At 57.3% G+C, this 17,239-nt stretch overlaps 3 protein-coding genes across 3 annotated transcripts; 1 reads left to right on the top strand and 2 right to left on the bottom strand.

The window, feature by feature from the left end:
• Positions 1 to 1,420: 1,420 nt before the first annotated feature.
• Positions 1,421 to 2,884, bottom strand: GLTPD2 (glycolipid transfer protein domain containing 2). The gene is made up of 4 exons (XM_059378952.1): positions 2,631 to 2,884; positions 2,459 to 2,523; positions 2,066 to 2,232; positions 1,421 to 1,971 (listed from the first exon to the last, which is right to left on the bottom strand). Exons 1-4 carry the CDS (start codon positions 2,752 to 2,754, stop codon positions 1,434 to 1,436), a joined length of 894 nt encoding a protein of 297 aa, XP_059234935.1. The 5' UTR covers positions 2,755 to 2,884; the 3' UTR covers positions 1,421 to 1,433.
• Positions 2,885 to 3,360: 476 nt separating this feature from the next.
• Positions 3,361 to 5,823, top strand: VMO1 (vitelline membrane outer layer 1 homolog). The gene is made up of 3 exons (XM_059378953.1): positions 3,361 to 4,966; positions 5,076 to 5,191; positions 5,464 to 5,823. Exons 1-3 carry the CDS (start codon positions 4,781 to 4,783, stop codon positions 5,759 to 5,761), a joined length of 600 nt encoding a protein of 199 aa, XP_059234936.1. The 5' UTR covers positions 3,361 to 4,780; the 3' UTR covers positions 5,762 to 5,823.
• Positions 5,824 to 6,688: 865 nt separating this feature from the next.
• On the bottom strand, positions 6,689 to 12,909 carry TM4SF5 (transmembrane 4 L six family member 5). The gene is made up of 5 exons (XM_059378504.1): positions 12,621 to 12,909; positions 7,691 to 7,771; positions 7,245 to 7,381; positions 6,864 to 7,044; positions 6,689 to 6,780 (listed from the first exon to the last, which is right to left on the bottom strand). The coding sequence occupies exons 1-5, from the start codon at positions 12,795 to 12,797 to the stop codon at positions 6,766 to 6,768; spliced, it is 591 nt and encodes a 196-aa protein (XP_059234487.1). The 5' UTR covers positions 12,798 to 12,909; the 3' UTR covers positions 6,689 to 6,765.
• Between the last annotated feature and the right edge of the window lie 4,330 nt (positions 12,910 to 17,239).

Here is a 17,239-nt window from a genome sequence, read left to right as displayed (position 1 = left end):
AGTCAGATCACGTAGGACCTTTACGAAGGTTTTCATCATTCTTTTTTTTTTTTTTAAAGATTTTATTTATTAATTTGACAGAGAGAAATCACAAGTAGACAGAGAGGCAGCCAGAGAGAGAGAGAGGGAAGCAGGCTCTCCGCCGAGCAGAGAGCCCGATGCGGGACTCGATCCCAGGACTCCGAGATCATGACCTGAGCCGAAGGCAGCAGCTTAACCCACTGAGCCACCCAGGCGCCCCGGTTTTCATCATTCTCAGCTGAAAATATAACCTAGAAAATTTACTTAAGTTCCTTTTTTTTTTTTTTTTTTTAATCTGAGTGCAATAGGGAGCCACCGGAAGGTTTGGAGCCTGCAAGTGATGGGATATGATCTATCTTTCAAGAAACTACTTTGGCTGCTCTGTGAAAACCCACAGTAGGGAATCCGAGTATGGGACACAGAGACAACTAGGAGGCCACTGTAATAATCTGGGTGATAGACATAAAGGTGGCTTGACAAGGGGGATGGCAGTGGAGATAGTGGGAAATGGTCAGATTCAGCAGATCCGATGTGGGTGGGATGAGAGAGAAACAGAAGTCAGGACGACTACCAACTTTCTGGCTTAAGAACGTGGAAGAGTGAGTGGTCATGTACTGCCCTGGCAGAGACTGGAGGAAGTACCTGCGGGGAGGGAAGGCATCGGAAGCTCAGGTTGGGACATGTGAGATTCTAGCAGACATTCCGGTGAAGACACGTAACAGAAGCTGCACAGACAGGATTCTGGGGTGCAGGAGGAAAGTGGGCCGGACCCACCCTTTGAGTTCTCAGCGTGTGAAACGGCCACTTGCCCGTTCCCTGTTGCCGTGGGGGCGGTCAAGGGGGCCTTTGCAGGAGCCGCGCGCCCGCTGGTGCGTCCTGGCGCGCAGCTTTCACGCTCGGGCGGCCGAACGCAGCGACCGCGGCGCACACGGAGAGGTGCGGCTCCGGGGGCGGGGGCTGCGTCGGCGGCTTGTGCTGGCGAGCCCGGCAAGCAGCCGGCCGCGCTGGGCCGGGGCTCGGGGCGCAGGGCTGGGCCGGAGACTGGGCACGCGGCTGGCACCCGCAGCCTTGGGAGTGGCTGGGAGCGTGAGTCTCCGGCTGCCGGGAACAGGGATGACGCATCTTCCCACGTCCATTGTTTCCACTTTCCTCCAGCGCCTGCAGTCATCGCAGGAGACGCCCCGAACCCGCCGCGCCCCACGAGCGCATTTTATTCCCACGGCACCGCCCCTCGTCCCGCGGCTGCGCAGAGCCGGCGGGGCGTTACCCAACCCTGCCGGGGGCGGGCCCTCCAGGCATCGACGTCACGTGGAGCCGTGGCTCCGGCGGCCCCGCCCACTGGGCGGACGCAGGGGGCCTGCGGGCCAGAAGCCAGGAGGTTGGGTCTCGGCGCGTCTGGCCCGCAGGGGGCTTCAGGCCAGCTGGAGTAGGCTGCACTCGGCCAGCAGGCCCTGGGTGCGGTTGTAGACATCTTCCAGGGTGCCCGCCACCTGGACCAGCGCGGCCCGCGCCTCCGCCTCCCCGGCGCCCGGGCACGCGAGCTCCAGCCAGCGGCCGCGACCCGGGAAAGCGAGGAACGCGAGGCGGGCGGCCTGGCGGACCACCCAGGGGTGGTGCGGGCCCAGGGCCGTGCGGTACGCGTCGCTGCACTGCACGCCGGCGTCCGGGCCTCCGAGCGTCCCGGTCGCCACCCGGTGGAGGCAGAGCTGGGACCAGCGCAGCGCTCGGTGCAGCAAGAGCAGGATCCGGGAGCCCGAGGAGCTGGCGGTGTCTCGCGGGGCGACGCCGGGGCGCTCCAGCCGTCCCTCCTGCCGCTCCCACGCCGCCATGGCCAGCAGCGACGAGTAGTGCGCCGCCTCCGGGCCGTGCACTCGAGCCTCGAGGGCTGTCACTTTGGCGTAGGCCTCGCTCGTGGCGAAGGCGAAGATGGAGCCGAGGGGACTTAGGAACCTGCGTGTTCGGTGGCAGGCAGAGCGCGGTGGTTGGAGAGGGGGCGGGGGAGCTCCGGGAGGCGGCGCCGGGTGGGGGGTGCGAGAGTGCTCACCTGACCAGCGCCCTCCATCCGGCTAGGTACTGAGACAAAGCCAGGTCCCCTTCGGAGTCCAGGCTGGCGCGGAACGGCCCCATCACGTGGCCCAGCACGCCCTGGGGGCCCCCACACGGAGGCTCTTCCCACTCGGGGGCCTCCAGGGAACCTGACTGTCGCGCGACCTGGGGGTAGACACGCGCAGAAGGGGGCGGGAACAGAACCCCTAGCCCGCTGGGTCTCCTTCGCCCAGCAGCCCCCTGGCTGGCGTCTCTCCTGCCGCACTCGGCTGTGGACGGGAGAGGGGAGCCAAGGCGCAGGACCCGCCGGTCACCCGATCCTCAGCCCGGCCCCGTGCCCGCGATCGGGGTCTCACCCGGAGCTCCCGACCCCAGCCCTATCCGGGCATACCTGGACCGGCGGCGTGCCCTCGGGAATGCACGGCTGCGTCCCGGATCCGCAGCCTGGGGGGGCGCCTGGGGAGGGGCGAGGCAGAGCGCTGAGGGCTCGGAGAGGGGGCTTAGGTCCCCAGCGTTTGGCTTCCCGGTTCCTCACCGAGCCGAGGAGGGCGGCGAGCACTCACGCGAGCTCCAAGCGCACACAGAAAGCAGCAGCAGCAAGAGGAGCGCGAGAGGAATCGCGTGGCGGACCCAGCGCAGCGAGGCCAGCCGAAGCAACGCGACCCCGACGTCTGCTGCCGGGGCCATCGCCCCCTTTCCAGCCCAAGCCACCCCTTGTCCCTGCGTCTCGGTAGAAGCCTCCGGTGCCCTAAGTTGCTAAGGGTTAATAATTAACCCACTAAGTCCCCTTCCCCTGTGCCCTTTGCCCCAGAGGGCAGCATCCCCGCGGGGAAGGACCGGATGAAAAGGAGTACGGGGATTCACCCACGAAGAGGATGGCGGCGGGGGCCTGGGGTCGAACCAGCTCCCCCACTGAGCCATGGCGCGGGCCCTACATTAGCTCTGGGCTTGAATTCTCGCCACTGTAAATTGAGGACAATAATAGGTACTTTGTCGATCTCACCTGAGGATTAAATGGTAACCTATGTGCAAACACTGTACATGGAAAATCTTACCACAATTGCTCCATAAATCTTTCCCTATGAAGTTCAAACGCAGGGCACCTGGGGTCCAGGAAGTACCCCCTTCTAAATTCACAAGACTGTCTCCAGGGGACCTGTCTCCATCTGGATGTTTTATACGTTTACATTTTTGCGGCTTAGTTTCTGTTAAACCCCAGATTGGTTCCGGCTCTCCCATTACTCATTTTTTTGAGTGTGTGATTTTTTTTTTTTTTTTTTTTTTTTAAGTAATCTCTCCGCCCAACATAGGGCTTGAACTCATGACCTGAAGGTCAGGAGTAGTATGCTCTATGGACTGAGCCAGGCAAGCACGCCCCCCACATTATACTTCAAACCAAACTTTATGAACTATTTCTGCATCCAGGCCCTGTCCTAAGCCTCAAGAAGATGAAAGAGCCTTCACACAGCTCCAGGTCCTGTGGAAAATGTATCACATCTCCCCCATGCAGATGTGGGCTCCGATGAAGACAGGAGCCTTGTTTTTCCTGGTTGCTGTTCTATTTGCAGCACTTAGAATAGTGCTAGGCCAAAATACATTATTGCTATATAAATATGTATTGAATAAACACAGGAAAGTGTGGAGAGCAGGCAAATCGGGTGGTGTACCCCATGACACATGAGCCTTTTTTGTTTCTTCCCCAAATAGGAGTCCACCTGGTGGTCATAGCTAGGAAAACACTCAGGGGAAGGACCCAGGAAGTGATGTCAGAAACAGCATCTCTTGGGGTGCCTTTGTGCCTCAGTCCGTTAAGGATCTGCCTTAGGCTCCGGTTATGACCTCAGAGTCCTGGGGTTGAGTCTCACGTGGGGCTCCCTGCTCCACAGGGAGCCTGAGCCTGCTTCTTTTCCCTCAGCCTGCTGCTCCCCCTGCTTCTGCTCTCCCTCTGTGTCAAATAGATAAGTCAATCTCTCTCTCTCTCTCACACACACACACACACACAACCAAAAAACAGCATCTCTTGTTCTTAGGGGTTCTTAATCCCCTGTCCATAAACTTCCTAGAATTGTTCCTGTCTGTGTATGTTTTCTTCTTAGGGAAAGGGGTACCCCAGATTCTCTGGGACTCAGGGTTGCAATCACTAAGGAGGTCCTTTCTAGCTCGCACAGTTTCTGGATTCTTGCCCCATCTCTCCCTCTAATGCTCCCTCCAATCCTGGAGGTCTCTAAGGTTGCTGGTTATGCATCCTCTCCAGCATATCAGAACATCCCTTCCATTCCCAGACGGAGGGTCTCTCCACTTCCCAGAGTTGGAGCATTTCCCAGCTTGCTGACGTTGATCTTAGGCACGTCACTTGCCATCTCTAAGCCCCATTTCCACCATCTGCGGAGTAGAAAGAGTAATCCCCCCTCCCACACCCGCCGTGAGGATTGAGTAACAACGCCAGCAGAACAGAACCAGAACGAGCCTGCAGTAAATGCTCAGTGGGGGGGTGGGGTTCATTCAACTGTTGGTCAGTTCTCTGGGCCCCTTCTCCTCTTCTCCGGTGCTGGAAGCCTCTGTCTCCTTGAGCAGAGGTGGAGTGTGCAAGGTTCCCGGAACGGATTAGTTTCGGGTGTCACTTAATCCAGGGGGCCCTTCCGTAATCAGAGCCTTCAGAGGAGCAGAGATGGTATAAATCTGCGTAAGGGGCCAGGCTCACAGAGGCTGCAGGATGGAGAGGGGGCCAGGAGCCCAGCTGCTGCTGCTGCTATGGGCCACCTGCTGGGGACACGCACCAGCAGACCATCTGAGCGACTACGCATCAGTCATCGACGTGACCAACGGGGGTCCTTGGGGTGACTGGGCCTGGCCCGAGATGTGTCCTGATGGATTCTTCGCCAGCGGGTTCTCGCTCAAGGTGGGGGTTCAGGCCTAGGTCTCTGAGGAGGGAGATGCACGACCCCGTGCGGGGAACACAGCATAACAGTCTTTTAACTGGTCCTTACCCATCCGATCGCCCTACCCAGGAGGAGCCCCCCCAAGGCATTCCTGGTGATGACACTGCTTTGAACGGGATCCGACTGCACTGCTCGCGGGGGAACGCAGAGCGCAACAAGCACGTGGTGCAGTCCCAGTCTGGAAGGTGCGGAACAGGGTCCAAGGGACCCCAGGATGCGGATATGCCCCTTACCCTGTTACACACCCACCCACCGCGCTAAAAGCTTCCTCCAGGGCTGTGGGGCAGCTTAGACCTGGGGAGTGGGTGGAGAACTCCCCTCCGCCCCTTGGCGGAGGTCAGGTGACAAGACCCCACTCACTCGGGTCGTGCAGCACCCCCTGAGGAGACGGCAAAGCTGGGTCGGGAAGGGGGTGGGGGGAGGACCCAGAGGTAGAGCTTCTCCCCTTCCCTCGCAGGTGGGGCGTGTGGAGTGAGCCCCTGTGGTGTCCAGGGGATGGCTTCCTCGTGGCTTTCTCACTGCGTGTGGAGGATCCGGAGACCCGGGGGGACAACACGGCGGCCAACAACGTGCGCTTCCGCTGCTCTGACGGCACGGAGCTGGAGGGGTCAGGCCTGGCCTGGGGTGACTTTGGAGAGTGGAGTAAGGCCTGCCCCAAAGGCATGTGCGGTTTGCAGACCAAGGTGGAGCAGCCGAGGGGCCTCCTGGACGACACCGCGCTCAACGATGTGCGCTTTTTCTGCTGCAGCAGTTAACCAGGGCCCCGGCCCCCGGGGGCCAGTCCCACCGCTCACTATTAAAGCTTCTCTGTCTTGGCTCTGGTCTTGCTTGCTTCATGGGTAGGAAACTGCGTCTCCCCACTCCTCCTCCCAGCCTGAGACACGGCCAGTCCCAAATTCGGCTTGGGGCTCAGGAGTCCCCAAATGCCACTGAAAGTTTTGGACCCATAACCTTGGAAAATGCCCTTAAACACACTTTTGCACCCAAGTGCGGGGAGTCCTCGGCCTCCTGAGGGTGCCTGCGGACACCTGGTTGTCATTAGGAGCTCAGGCTGTTTCCTTTCTGAACTACTAGGGACCTCAGCTTGAGAAACTTCTACCAAATCAGGAGATGATGAAGCTAGAACATCTCAAGGCCTCATTTTCTAGAGTTTAAGCTCATTTGTCTTTTCCACAGTTTCCTTCCTTTCCCTACAAAAGTAAAGAGTGGCTTTTCCATGTACGGATTTCCACCTGAGACTTCCCCCTTTGTCCTTGGGGCTCGACCTGGAACCTCCCAGCGACCCAGCTGGCTAACCCACTCACCAGATTGCGGGGCCAATTTTCCTTTCTCAGACTTCATCTTATCTTAAGAAGTCCCTTCAGTGGCCTATACCTATCCCATTACCAGCGCGTTTTTCTAAAAAGTGAAGTAATCTATTTCCTTAAAAAAAAAAAAAAAAAAGTGCCCGTCCTAGACCCCTGTGTTGCTCAATTCTTGAGCGCATAGAGCCCGCCTGTCTCGTCTACCGCTGGATTCGAGCTCATGCTCACAGCTCAGGGACCAGCCGCTGAAACGTGCAGGGGTCCCACACCGGGGCGCCCCCGAGGCCCTGCGTGTCTGGAGGCCTTGGAGCGCTCCTGCGTGTCTGGAGGCCTTGAAGCGCTCCTGCGTGGACGGGACCCCCCATCTGAGACGCGCAAGAGAGTTCAAAGGTTTATTTCCAGGGCGGGGTGGGTCAGGCGGGCGTCCAGGAGCGAGCAGGGCGGTCAGCGCAGCCTCAGCTCGGGGAGCCCTGCGGGAATAAGGCCGTGAGGGCGCTGCCAGGCCGCCAGCGGAGCCCCGCTCCAGCCCCAGCCCCAGCCCCCGCCGCCCCACCTTCTTCCTGCAGTCGCCGCAGAAGACGCCGAGGGCAGCGTTCACCAGCTGCACCCCGCACAGCACGATCTCCAGGCACGAGGCGGCCACCAGCAGCGAAAAGAGCGTCACGTTCCAGGACACCACGCCGGGCGGCTCCTCGCACAGATCCCACATGGTGCGGTTCTGCAAGTAGGAGCCTCTACGGCCGGGGCCGGAGCGGGGTCACGTGAGAGGGGGCGGGCACCCGGAGCGCCCGCCCCCCCAGCCCGGCGCGGGCGCCAAAGGGGTTCGGGCCACGTGGAGGTGGCCCCGGCAAAGGCGCGCCGCGTTCCGGGGTTCCCGGGCTCCCGGGCTCCCGACAGGTGGCAAACGCAGGGGCGGAGGCGCGCCGAGCCTTACTCGGTGTCCTGGAAGTGGTAGTCCCAGTGGCGGTCCATTAAGCACTTGGGTCCAATTCGGAGCCCGGCTCCCGACACCGAGAGGCAGTAGATCGCCCCCAGTACCCCGAATGCCGAGGAGAAGACGGAACGCAGCATCTGGGGGCGCAGTGCGAGCGCGGGTGAGCCGGGCCGCTGCCCCCGCGTGCGCGCGCCTTACCTCGCTGGGCTCCAGGCCCAAGCCGACGGCCGGCCCGGAGCTGCCCCAACGAGCCAGAGGCCGCGGGCGCTCGTGGGGGCCCCGGTCCCCTTTGCAGGCCCGTTGAGGCTGAGGCCGGTGGGAGCGGGGGCGGGGAGGGGCGAAGCGCAGCTGGGACCCTGCGGGGGAGCTCCCGCGACTTCAGGGGTGGCTCTGCGAAGGCCGGTTCGGAGACCCAGCCCCGGGCCCCGCCCCCGTTTGGATCTTACCCTGCAGCGATTTCCGCAGCAGCCCGCACCGCAGCAGCCCTTGCCCCCCGCGCGAACCGCTGAGATGCCGGGACACAGCACCTGCGGAGGAAGGTCAGTTTGACCGCGCGGCCCCTGCCCTCCCCCTTCCAGGCATCCGTGCACACATCGGTGCTCATCTCCCCCTGGAACCGCCCGGGGTGCCCTCAGCCCTTTGGACCACAGGAAGACCTTATCTCCACTGCTCCCAGAGGGCGCTGGGGTTCTACCTTTACCATTATGTCCGCGCCTACTTCTCTGGGTTCACACCGCAGCCTCCGGGAAGGCGGGGCCCAATGTCACGATATCTGCCACAGACTTTGGTGCCTAGTAGGTTCCCATTTGAGCAGGAGTCAGGGGGTCTGGGGTTAAGCCCCCCACCCCCTGGGCTCACTTCACACTATATGAATGGATTCATCTCTCTGGGTCTTCCTATCCACCTCCCAGAGCTGTGCGTACCAGGGGGACCAGAGATCAAGACTAGATCCATAACTATAAATCCCCTGGGCAGCAGGAGAAACCTTGGCGTTGGAGTGTCTGGTGGAGGGCGGAGGACGGTGGTAGTGAATGCTCTGATGGGAAGCGTAGGGACCCCCAAGGTCCAACCCTGGTCCTTTTTGTCCTTCTTCCTCTCTGTGGCCCTCCTCCCGCAGCCCGTCCCTTTCAGGGCACCCGCTGTCCCCTGGGGGCAGTCCTCAGCCTCAGATTCAAATCTACTTGCTGAAGGGTGTGTTCCTTTCACTGTCTTGGTTTTAGCCTAAACCAGGCAGCCTCCTACTGAGCTGGCAAGTCTGCCAAAGTTCCCCAAATTCACCTCCCTGTGACCTTATTTGTCCCCGTCAGTGGAAATATTTTTCAGGTCACCCTCACCAGAAAACTGGAATCCTTCATACCCAAGCCAGACCTCAAGTCTTCTCAATTTCTCCTTTAATGGTTCTCAAATCTGTCTGTCCATTTGCCTGCATGGTCCAGCACCAGATCACCTCCCACAAGGATGACGTTCTCAGCCTCTCTACAAGACGTCTATGTTGGCCCCGTGCTGAACACCCCATCCTACATCGCTCCCACCAGAGTGAACTTAAATTTCAACCAGGACTTTTCTCTGCCCAAAGCCTTCAGGGTCTCCTCAGACGGGAGCCCATTAAGACTGAGCTCTGGGAGGGGCGCCTGGATGGCTCCGTTGGGGGGAACTGTTCGACTCTTGATTTCAGCTCAGGTCATGATCTCAGGGGCGTGCGTTCGAGCCCCATGTCGGGCTCAGTGCTCAGTGTAGTTGCTGCTTGGGATTCGTTGTCTCCTTCTCCCCCTATCCTCCCACAACCCACACGCATGCACACACACACACCCTCTCTCTCTCAAATAATAAATAAATAAAGTCTTAAAAAAACCGAAGACTGAGCTCTAGGAAGGCAAGCAAGGCTCCTCGCTTTGGCTCTAGCCTTGATCTCTTGCACAACCCCAGGTTCTTTGCCTATCGCCCATCTCTGGGATTCCACAGCTGTCTTGATCTTTGCCTCCCTGTGTGCACAGAGTGCACTAGGCAGCATTTCATTCCTCCCTAAGGGTGGGGCCGGGAGTTTTGATTCTGTTGTCTCACTCATCCTGACCTCACCGAAACACCTGCAGAACTGAACTGGAGTTCTGCCGGATGCTCCCTCTCCCTGCCTCCAAGTGTCCCCGCAGGTCTAGAACCACCGCTGGCCCTGGTGCCTTGCTCTCTCTTACCTGGGAAGCTCCAGGATCCAAAGACACCTAGAATTGCCTTTGGGATTGACCAGTTTTCAAATGACCTACCTCTTTGAGATTTCTATTTTCTTTTTCTTTTTTTTTAAGATTTTATTTATTTATTCGACACACATACACACAGAGATCACAAGTAGGCAGAGAGGTAGGCAGAGAGAGAGGGGGAAGCAGGGTCCCCGCCGAGGAGAGAGCCTGACACGGGACTCGATCCCAGGACCCTGAGACCATGACCTGAGCTGAAGGCAGAGGCTTAACCCACTGAGCCCCCACAGGTGCCCGAGATTTCCGTTTTCTTACTAAAAGTATTTAAGCTCCTTTCGTCGTACAAGCTCCTCTGTCTTGCTCTGCACCATCTATTCTGCGCCAAGAGAAGGGTCATGGTAAACACAGAATGAAACACTGAGTTCATAGCTTGAAACTGCTTCTTTGGTGCCTGGCTGGTTCTTGGCCACTGTCAACTCCCCTGGCCAACCACAGTGGCCTATGTGGGCTCTTAGGTCACTGGCTCACCTCCAGCTCTCATGCCACACGGCAGCCTGTGGGACGCCCTAAACCCAGCAGGGTATGGAGCATCTAGAACTCTCCTACTTTGCTGGTGGGGATGAACTTGGGATTAGAGCTTTGGAGAATTCTGTGGCAATATCTATCAGTACTGAACGCTCGGACTCCTAAAGAACCAGGAGTTCACCCCCGAGTATCCATCCAACAGCCACGCAAATAGAATTTCACCTGAAGACATTTATAGGAGTGTCTAGAGCAGACTTATTTGTAATAAACCCAAGTTGGGGCCTATCTAAACATCCATCGCCGGTAGGATGTTTAAGTTAATAGTGGTCTATTCACACACCGGAATGCGCCGGAAATAATAGACTACATGTCTACATAATGATACCAGTGAAATCACAAACATGCATGGAGCTAGAGAAGCCAGACACAAAATTATTATACCGGACAACTTCATTTATATAACGTGCTGAACAGGCAAAACTAGCCTACGGGGTTAGAAATCAGTGGGTTGGGGACTCTCGCGGGTGTCGAGCCCGGCATGGGAGGCCTGTCTGGGATTCTGGTAATGACTGGTATCTTGGTCTGCGTGCTGGGTCCGTGGGGGGTTCACTTTGTGAACATTCACTGGGCACTTCTCCGTGTGACTTACAAGTTCAAACGCTCAAAAGAAGGTAAAAGGTCCTTCAGTAGTTTGCTGTTGTCCTTATGATAAAATTCAGATTCCTCACAAGGGTGTACAGGGTCTGGCCGGTGCCCACCTTGGATCTCATCTCACTGAAGCCCGGACACCCATATGATCCCCGGATATGCGAGCCTGGCCTGTGCCCTTGCCAGCCCCTGTCTGCCGTGCGGGGTCCTTTGTTTTCTCTTGTGGGGTTCATTTCAGATCTCGCCTTATCGAGGCCTTGCAAATGCTATAACGGAGGCTGACCGGCTCAGTCAGTAGAGCACATGATTCTTGATCTTGGGGTTCTGAGATTGAGCCCCATGTGAGGCACAGAGTTTACTTAAAACAAATGAAAAGTATACTCTTGGGGCGCCTGGGTGGCTCAGTGGGTTAAGCCTCTGCCTTCAGCTCAGGTCATGATCTCAGGGTCCTGGGATCGAGCCCTGCGTCGGGCTCCCTGCTCAGTGGGGAGTCTGCTTCTCCCTCTCCCTCTTCCCCTGTTCATGCTCTCTCTCTCAAATAAATAAATACAATCTTTTTTTTAAAAAAGTATACTCTCTTGGGGCACCTCGTGGCTCAGTGGGTTAAAGCCTCTGCCTTTGGCTCAGGTCATGATCCCAGGGTCCTGAGATCAAGCCCCGCATCAGGCTCTCTGTTCCGCGGGGAGCCTGCTTCCTCCTCTCTCTCTCTGCCTGCCTCTCTGCCTACTTGTGATCTCTGTTTGTCAAATAAATAAATAAAATCATAAAAAAGTATACTCTCTTGCCTACAAGTGAAATTCAAAGGGGATAGAAGATAATGTTAAAAAAAGAAAGAAAGAAAGAAAGAAAGAAAATCCTATAAACCGTGCCCCCCCCCCACAGCGTGCAGCTTTGTTTCCTTGGTGGCACCTATGCCCATCCTGCTCATTTGTTTACGTTGCTCATGGAGGGTTAATCGAGTGTCTGCAGGTATAGGGCACTGAACAGGGCAGTTACCCCCCACCCTTGGGAGCCAGTGAAACAGGCAGTCCCATTCTCGTTTTCTGTGATCCTGTGATCTGGGCAGCAGGAACCCAGCTCCAGGGAACGCAGGGACATGGCCTGTCGGGGAGGGGGCGGGATGGCAGGAACCTTGTGGGCGGCTCAGGGCTTGGAGGTGGGAAGAGTGCATCTGGGAATGAGCCTGGGTGAGGTGGTATGCTAGGTGTCTTGGGGGGCTCACCATGGAGGCACATGGGTTAGATTGCAGGGAGGTGGGGTTGGCAGGGCTGGAGAGGGGTGCACTGTGACATCGGGGGAGGGTGTACGGAGCAGTGTGGTCAGAGAAAGAGGCAAAGGTTGGTGAGCCCTGTCCCGGGGACCCTCATCTGTCCCGGGGAGACTTTGACATGAGGAGTGAGGAACCCTGCTGGGCAGGTCTGTAGTCTTCACCCCATGACTGCTGTTAACCTATCCTGACCTTCCAGAAGTTCCCCCCAACAGGGAGGGGTGGGAGGATGGGGATGAGGAGGTCCAGAGAGTCATCTCCCCTCCCCCAACTTCTGACAGATCAGTCTCTGGAAGGTTCTGGGGTCCCTACCCCAGGTTGCCCCGAGCTCTCGGGATGGTCCTAGAGTGAGGGGACATAGAGGTGACAGGTGGGATGACGGAACTGTGACCTGCCCCTGGCTCCTGTGTCCCTACCCTCCCCCTCCTCAGCCGCATCATCTTGGCCTGATGGACACCCACACAGCCAGCTGTTCCCTCTGCCCTCGTTGGTAATGTGTGCTAGTATCTGCAGCCGGTGGGGCTGGGAGACAGGCAGGACAGCCTCCCTCCCCTCGTCCCCAGAAGCGGGGCTGCCCTCCTGCCTTCCTTCTCCCCCCCCCCCCCCCCCCCCCCCCACCCCCCGCCACCGCCGGGTTCAGCTCAGGTGCTGAGCTCCCAGGTGCTCAGGATCTGGGGGCGGCCAGGGAGGCTCCAGGTCCCCTCCCCCTCCCTTGCTCGGGAACCACCTCCCCCACTGCCCGCTCACCATCAGGCCCCCGCCGAGGAAGCCTGCCATGAGCCAGACTTGCAAACTGAGGTGGGTGGTGTCCGTCCAGGTGGTCTTGCCCTGAGGCACCAGCAAGAGGGCGTTGGCCACGATGCAGACCAGGGAGAGGGGGATGAGGGAGAGCCCCACGAAGCGGGAGCACTTCCCCGTGCACATGGTGAGGCGGCTGCTGCGAGGCGGCAGGCCCCGAGTGAAAGTGAGGCCTGACTCCCAGGTCCAGGAAAAGAACAGCGAGCCCAGAGCAAGGTACAAAGGTTGGGGAGCAGGCGCGGCAGAGGCCGGCAGGGAGAGATAAGGGAGAGAGGCCGGCGAGGAGGAGGTGGAGGTGGACGGGCCTGGCCCCCCAGGGGGTGGGGAGCTCAACATGGAGGAAGTGGCCTGAGGTCAGCCTGCTCTTCCTCCTTCCCCGCACGCACCTGCTGCTCTCGGCACCCCTGAGGCTCCTCCCAGGCTTTGTGACTCAGTGCAACCCCCATGCCTTTCTGCCTTGGGGTCCCTGTGGCTTCCAGGGCCTGAAGACCAGGGTGACGACAGGCCTGGGGGGTGGGTTGCGCGGGAGCCATGGGCCCTGTGAGAAGCGCTCTGTAACCCGAGGTGGGCTCCTGGGCCTGCAGTGGCCCCCTCGATCCCAGTGGGCCCAGGAGGAGGGGCCTTTCCGGGAGGAAACTAAGAGGACGCTGGTGGTCCCTCACCTTCCGCTCATTCGTGCTGTCAGTTCTTGTCCAAAAAGCCCTCCTCCTGGGGACACGGGGGGGGGGGGCGGGGGGGCTCATGGTTAAGGTTAAGTGTCTGCCTTCGGCTCAGGTCTTGATCTCAGGGTCCAGGAACCAGCCCCTCCCTGTCGGGCTCCCTGCTCAGTGGGGAGCCTGCTTCTCTCTCCCATCTCTCAGGGGTTCCCCCCAGGACTGATGAATGCGGGCGCTCTGGCACTCCAGCCTCCAAGTCTGACTAGTGTTTCACTGGGTGATGGCTGCAGGATGCAAGCCAGTCCCACCACAGTCATTTCTGGCTTGGGTGGTTGTCAGCCTGTGGTGGGAGGAGCTCTGTCTCTGTCCCGGCAGGCCCTGCTGTTGCTGGTGGCCTAGCATCCCCACAGGGGAGGGCTTACCTGCCGCAGAGCAGAGTCAGTCAGGGACGAAGAACCAAGAGATGGAGGGAAATCGTCTTGAAGGCTGAAGCCTGATCAGCCCGTCAAGGTTTTGGTTCCACCAACCAGTTCGAGGGCTGTTTCTGTCCACTGCGACATGGAGAGTCTGTTTTGATCCAGAGGTGAAGTCATGAAGCCCCCGCCATGGGCAGGACCCAGAGCTGGAGACGGTGGGGACTCCCAGTCAGGGCATGGGACCCAGATGTGGGCCTTGGCAGCAAAAAGCAAACTGAAGGCCCAAGGATACTGTGGGAGTGCTGTGGAGAGGTGGGGTGGCAGGACATCAGAAGGCACATGAAGACGTCACATAGACGGCGGTCTCCAGCTAGTGGCCCCTCACGCAGCTTGTCCCAGCAGCCCACTGAGGCCACCACTAAGAGACGGGAAGGGGGGAGCCAGGACGAACGCCAGAATCCAGGAGGGACTCCTCCTGTTTATAAGTCAACTGGGGGCGGGGGGCTCTGTCAGTTGAGCATCCGCCTTTGGCTCAGATCATGATCTTGGGGTCCTGGGATCGAGTCCTGCACGGGGCTCTCAGTTCAGCGGGGAGCCTGCTTCTCCCTCTCCCTCTGCCCACTGCTCCCCCAGCTCATGCTCTCTCTCAAGTAAATGAATAAAATCTTTGTTTAAGAGATTATATTTATTTATTTGAGAGAGAGAGACACACAGTGAGAGAGGGAACCCAAGCTGGGGGAGTAGGAGAGGGAGAAGCAGGCTCCCCGCGGAGCAGAGAGCCCAATGCAGGGCTCGAGCCCAGGATCCGGGGATCATGACCTGAGCCGAAGGCAGAGGCTGAACCGACTGAGCCACCCAGGACCTTTAAATAAATAAAATCTTAAAAATAAATAAATTGGGGCGCCTGGGTGGCTCAGTGGGTTAAGCCGCTGCCTTTGGCTCAGGTCATGATCTCAGGGTCCTGGGATCGAGTCCCTCGTTGGGCTCTCTGCTCAGCAGGGAGCCTGCTTCCTTCTCTCTCTCTCTCTGCCTGCCTCTCAGTGTACTTGTAATTTCTCTCTGTCAAATAAATAAATAAAATCTTTAAAAACAAAACAAAACAAAAAAAGGTGGCTCAGCATGGTGTTTGAGCCTGAATTAAAAATCAATCAATCAATCAATCAATCAATCAACTGGATTCCAAAAAAGCTTTGAAGAGTTTGCCGCTTGAACCAGACATAACTCTGAACCTCCCCCCAGCTCAGCCTGGGACTCGTGGATGGCTGTTGTGACAACTGGTGTTTGGTTTGCTGAATGCTTTAAAAACATGCCAACGTTGGTTCTGATGCGTCTCTTTATTGATTTTCTGTCTCTTTTCATTAATTGTTTTTCACATCCTCCTGGGTTTGGGGAGGTGCGTTCTACATCCTGGTAGTGGTTGCTTGTGAGGGTTGCAAAAGTGTCCTTGTCCTGATTTTCACCCCCGCAGCCTCCCTCGAGGGGCTCGTATGGATGGCTTCCCGTGCTGGGCTTTCTGGCTTTCTGGCCAGAAGCAATGTTCACTGTCAGAGCGGTGCCGCGTCGCCAGGAAAGGGCCTTCCCACAGCAGGGCCAGAAAGGGGACTCAGTCCCGTCCCGCTGGGCAGAGTGGGGTGCAGGGTCTGACCGGCGGTACCGCTGTTCAGGTGTGTAAAGAGAAAACGAACTGTGGGTGGGTGGTCCACAGGTGTTCCTTCTCTCACAGTTTTACAATTCTGTGTGTCTGAAATAATGTGAGAAACATCATAGGGACGGGGCACCTGGCTGGCTCAGCTGGAGAGCATGCAATTCTCAGTCTCAGGGTCGTGAGACCTGCACCCATGTTGGTACAGAGGTTGCTAAAGATAATAATCATAAACTTTAGGGGAGCCTGGGGGTGCTCAGCCAGTTGAGCATCAGACCCTTGGTTTCAGCTGAGGTCATGATCTCAGGGTTACGAGATGGAGCCCCACATCAGGTTCCACACTCAGCATGGAGCCTGCTTGAGATGGTCTCCTGCCCCTCCCCACTGTTTGCACGCTCTCTCTCAAATAAATTTTTAAAAACCCAATAAACTAAAAAAAAAAAAAACCTTTTAAAAGTTTAATGATAAATATAAAAATGAAATTATTAAAAAATAATAAAATTACGGGATGCCTAGGTGGCTCAGTCAGTTAGGCGTCTGCCTGCAGCTCAGGTTGTGATCCCGGGTTCCTAGGATAGAGTCCTGCATCGGGCTCTCTGCTCAGCAGGGAGTCTGCTTCTCCTTTTGCCATCCAACCTCCTTGCTCATGCTCTTTCTCTCTCACACTCTCTCATATAAATGTATAAAATTTTTATGTTATTTTATTTATTTGACAGACAGAGAGATACAGTGAGAGAGGGGACACACGCAGGGGGAGTAGGAGAGGGAGAAACAGGCTTTCCACAGAGAAGGGAGCCCAAATCAGGGCTCTATCCCAGTTCCCTGGGATCGTGACCTGAGCCGAAGGCAGACTCTTAACAACTGAGCCACCCAGGTACCCCTAAATGTATAAAAATCTTTAAAAAAGAAACTTTTAAAAGATACCCCAAAAGTCATAGGGATTCTGAAAATTTTCTGCAAAACCAGGGACAGTCACATCCTGGAGACTGAAAGAAAGAAAAGAACGCTGGAGAAATATGCTGTAGGATTTGGGTGGGGTTTTCAGGCAGGTTTTCACTGGGATCCTCCTGGAAGCAGGAGGAGAGCACTGTAAGAAAGCCAGGCTGGGCTGGGAAGGGGCCACCTTGTACTTGGGGGAAAAAAGAGAGAATTGCACAGATCCTCCAACACGGAGAGAGGATGGAAGCCCATGTGGGAAAGCAGGACTGCCACGAGGTCAGAGGGGGTGAGGGGTGCAGGGGACATGCTTGAGACATCCCTCCAGGCTAGGACACCCGCTGTTCCCAATGACCCAGTGGAGCCGGTGGCTGGACGCCGCAGTCCACAGTGTGCGTGAGGAGGAAGGTGCTCCGGGTGTAGGTCTGTCTGCATCCACCAGTCCAATGGCACAGCATGTCCCATGGAAGATGTTAAAAGCCCGCGAACCTGCGTTCATCCTGAACAGCTGCACCATCAAAGGATACGTCTCAGCAGCATCGTAGGTCTCCGAGAAAGGAACGAAAGTCGGCCTGGCCCCGAGAGTCTGTGAGGCCCTCAATGCCAGAAGACAGAGAAACAGGGTCTGTGATTCTGACCCAACAAAGCTCTATGACCCAGTGATCGTATGACCATCCAAGGGGCTTTTCGGAAGGGAACCGCAGTAGAATTGCGTTTCTGAGAATGCTTGGGTTTGAAATACAACTGTGTTTCTTTCTTCTCCTTTTTAATTATTTTAAAAAAAATATTTGAAGTCGGGCGCCTGCGTGGCTCAGTTGTTAAGCATCTGCCTTTGGCTCAGGTCATGATCCAATCCCATGGTCCTGGGTTTGAGCCCTACATCGGGTCCCTGCTCAGGGGGAAACCTGCCTCTTCCTC

Source organism: Mustela nigripes, chromosome 16, assembly GCF_022355385.1.
Source record: "Mustela nigripes isolate SB6536 chromosome 16, MUSNIG.SB6536, whole genome shotgun sequence".
In the NCBI taxonomy this organism is placed as follows: domain Eukaryota; kingdom Metazoa; phylum Chordata; class Mammalia; order Carnivora; family Mustelidae; genus Mustela; species Mustela nigripes.
The sequence above is the reverse complement of the archived record's forward strand: the minus strand, read 5'-3'. Positions and strand labels throughout refer to the sequence as shown.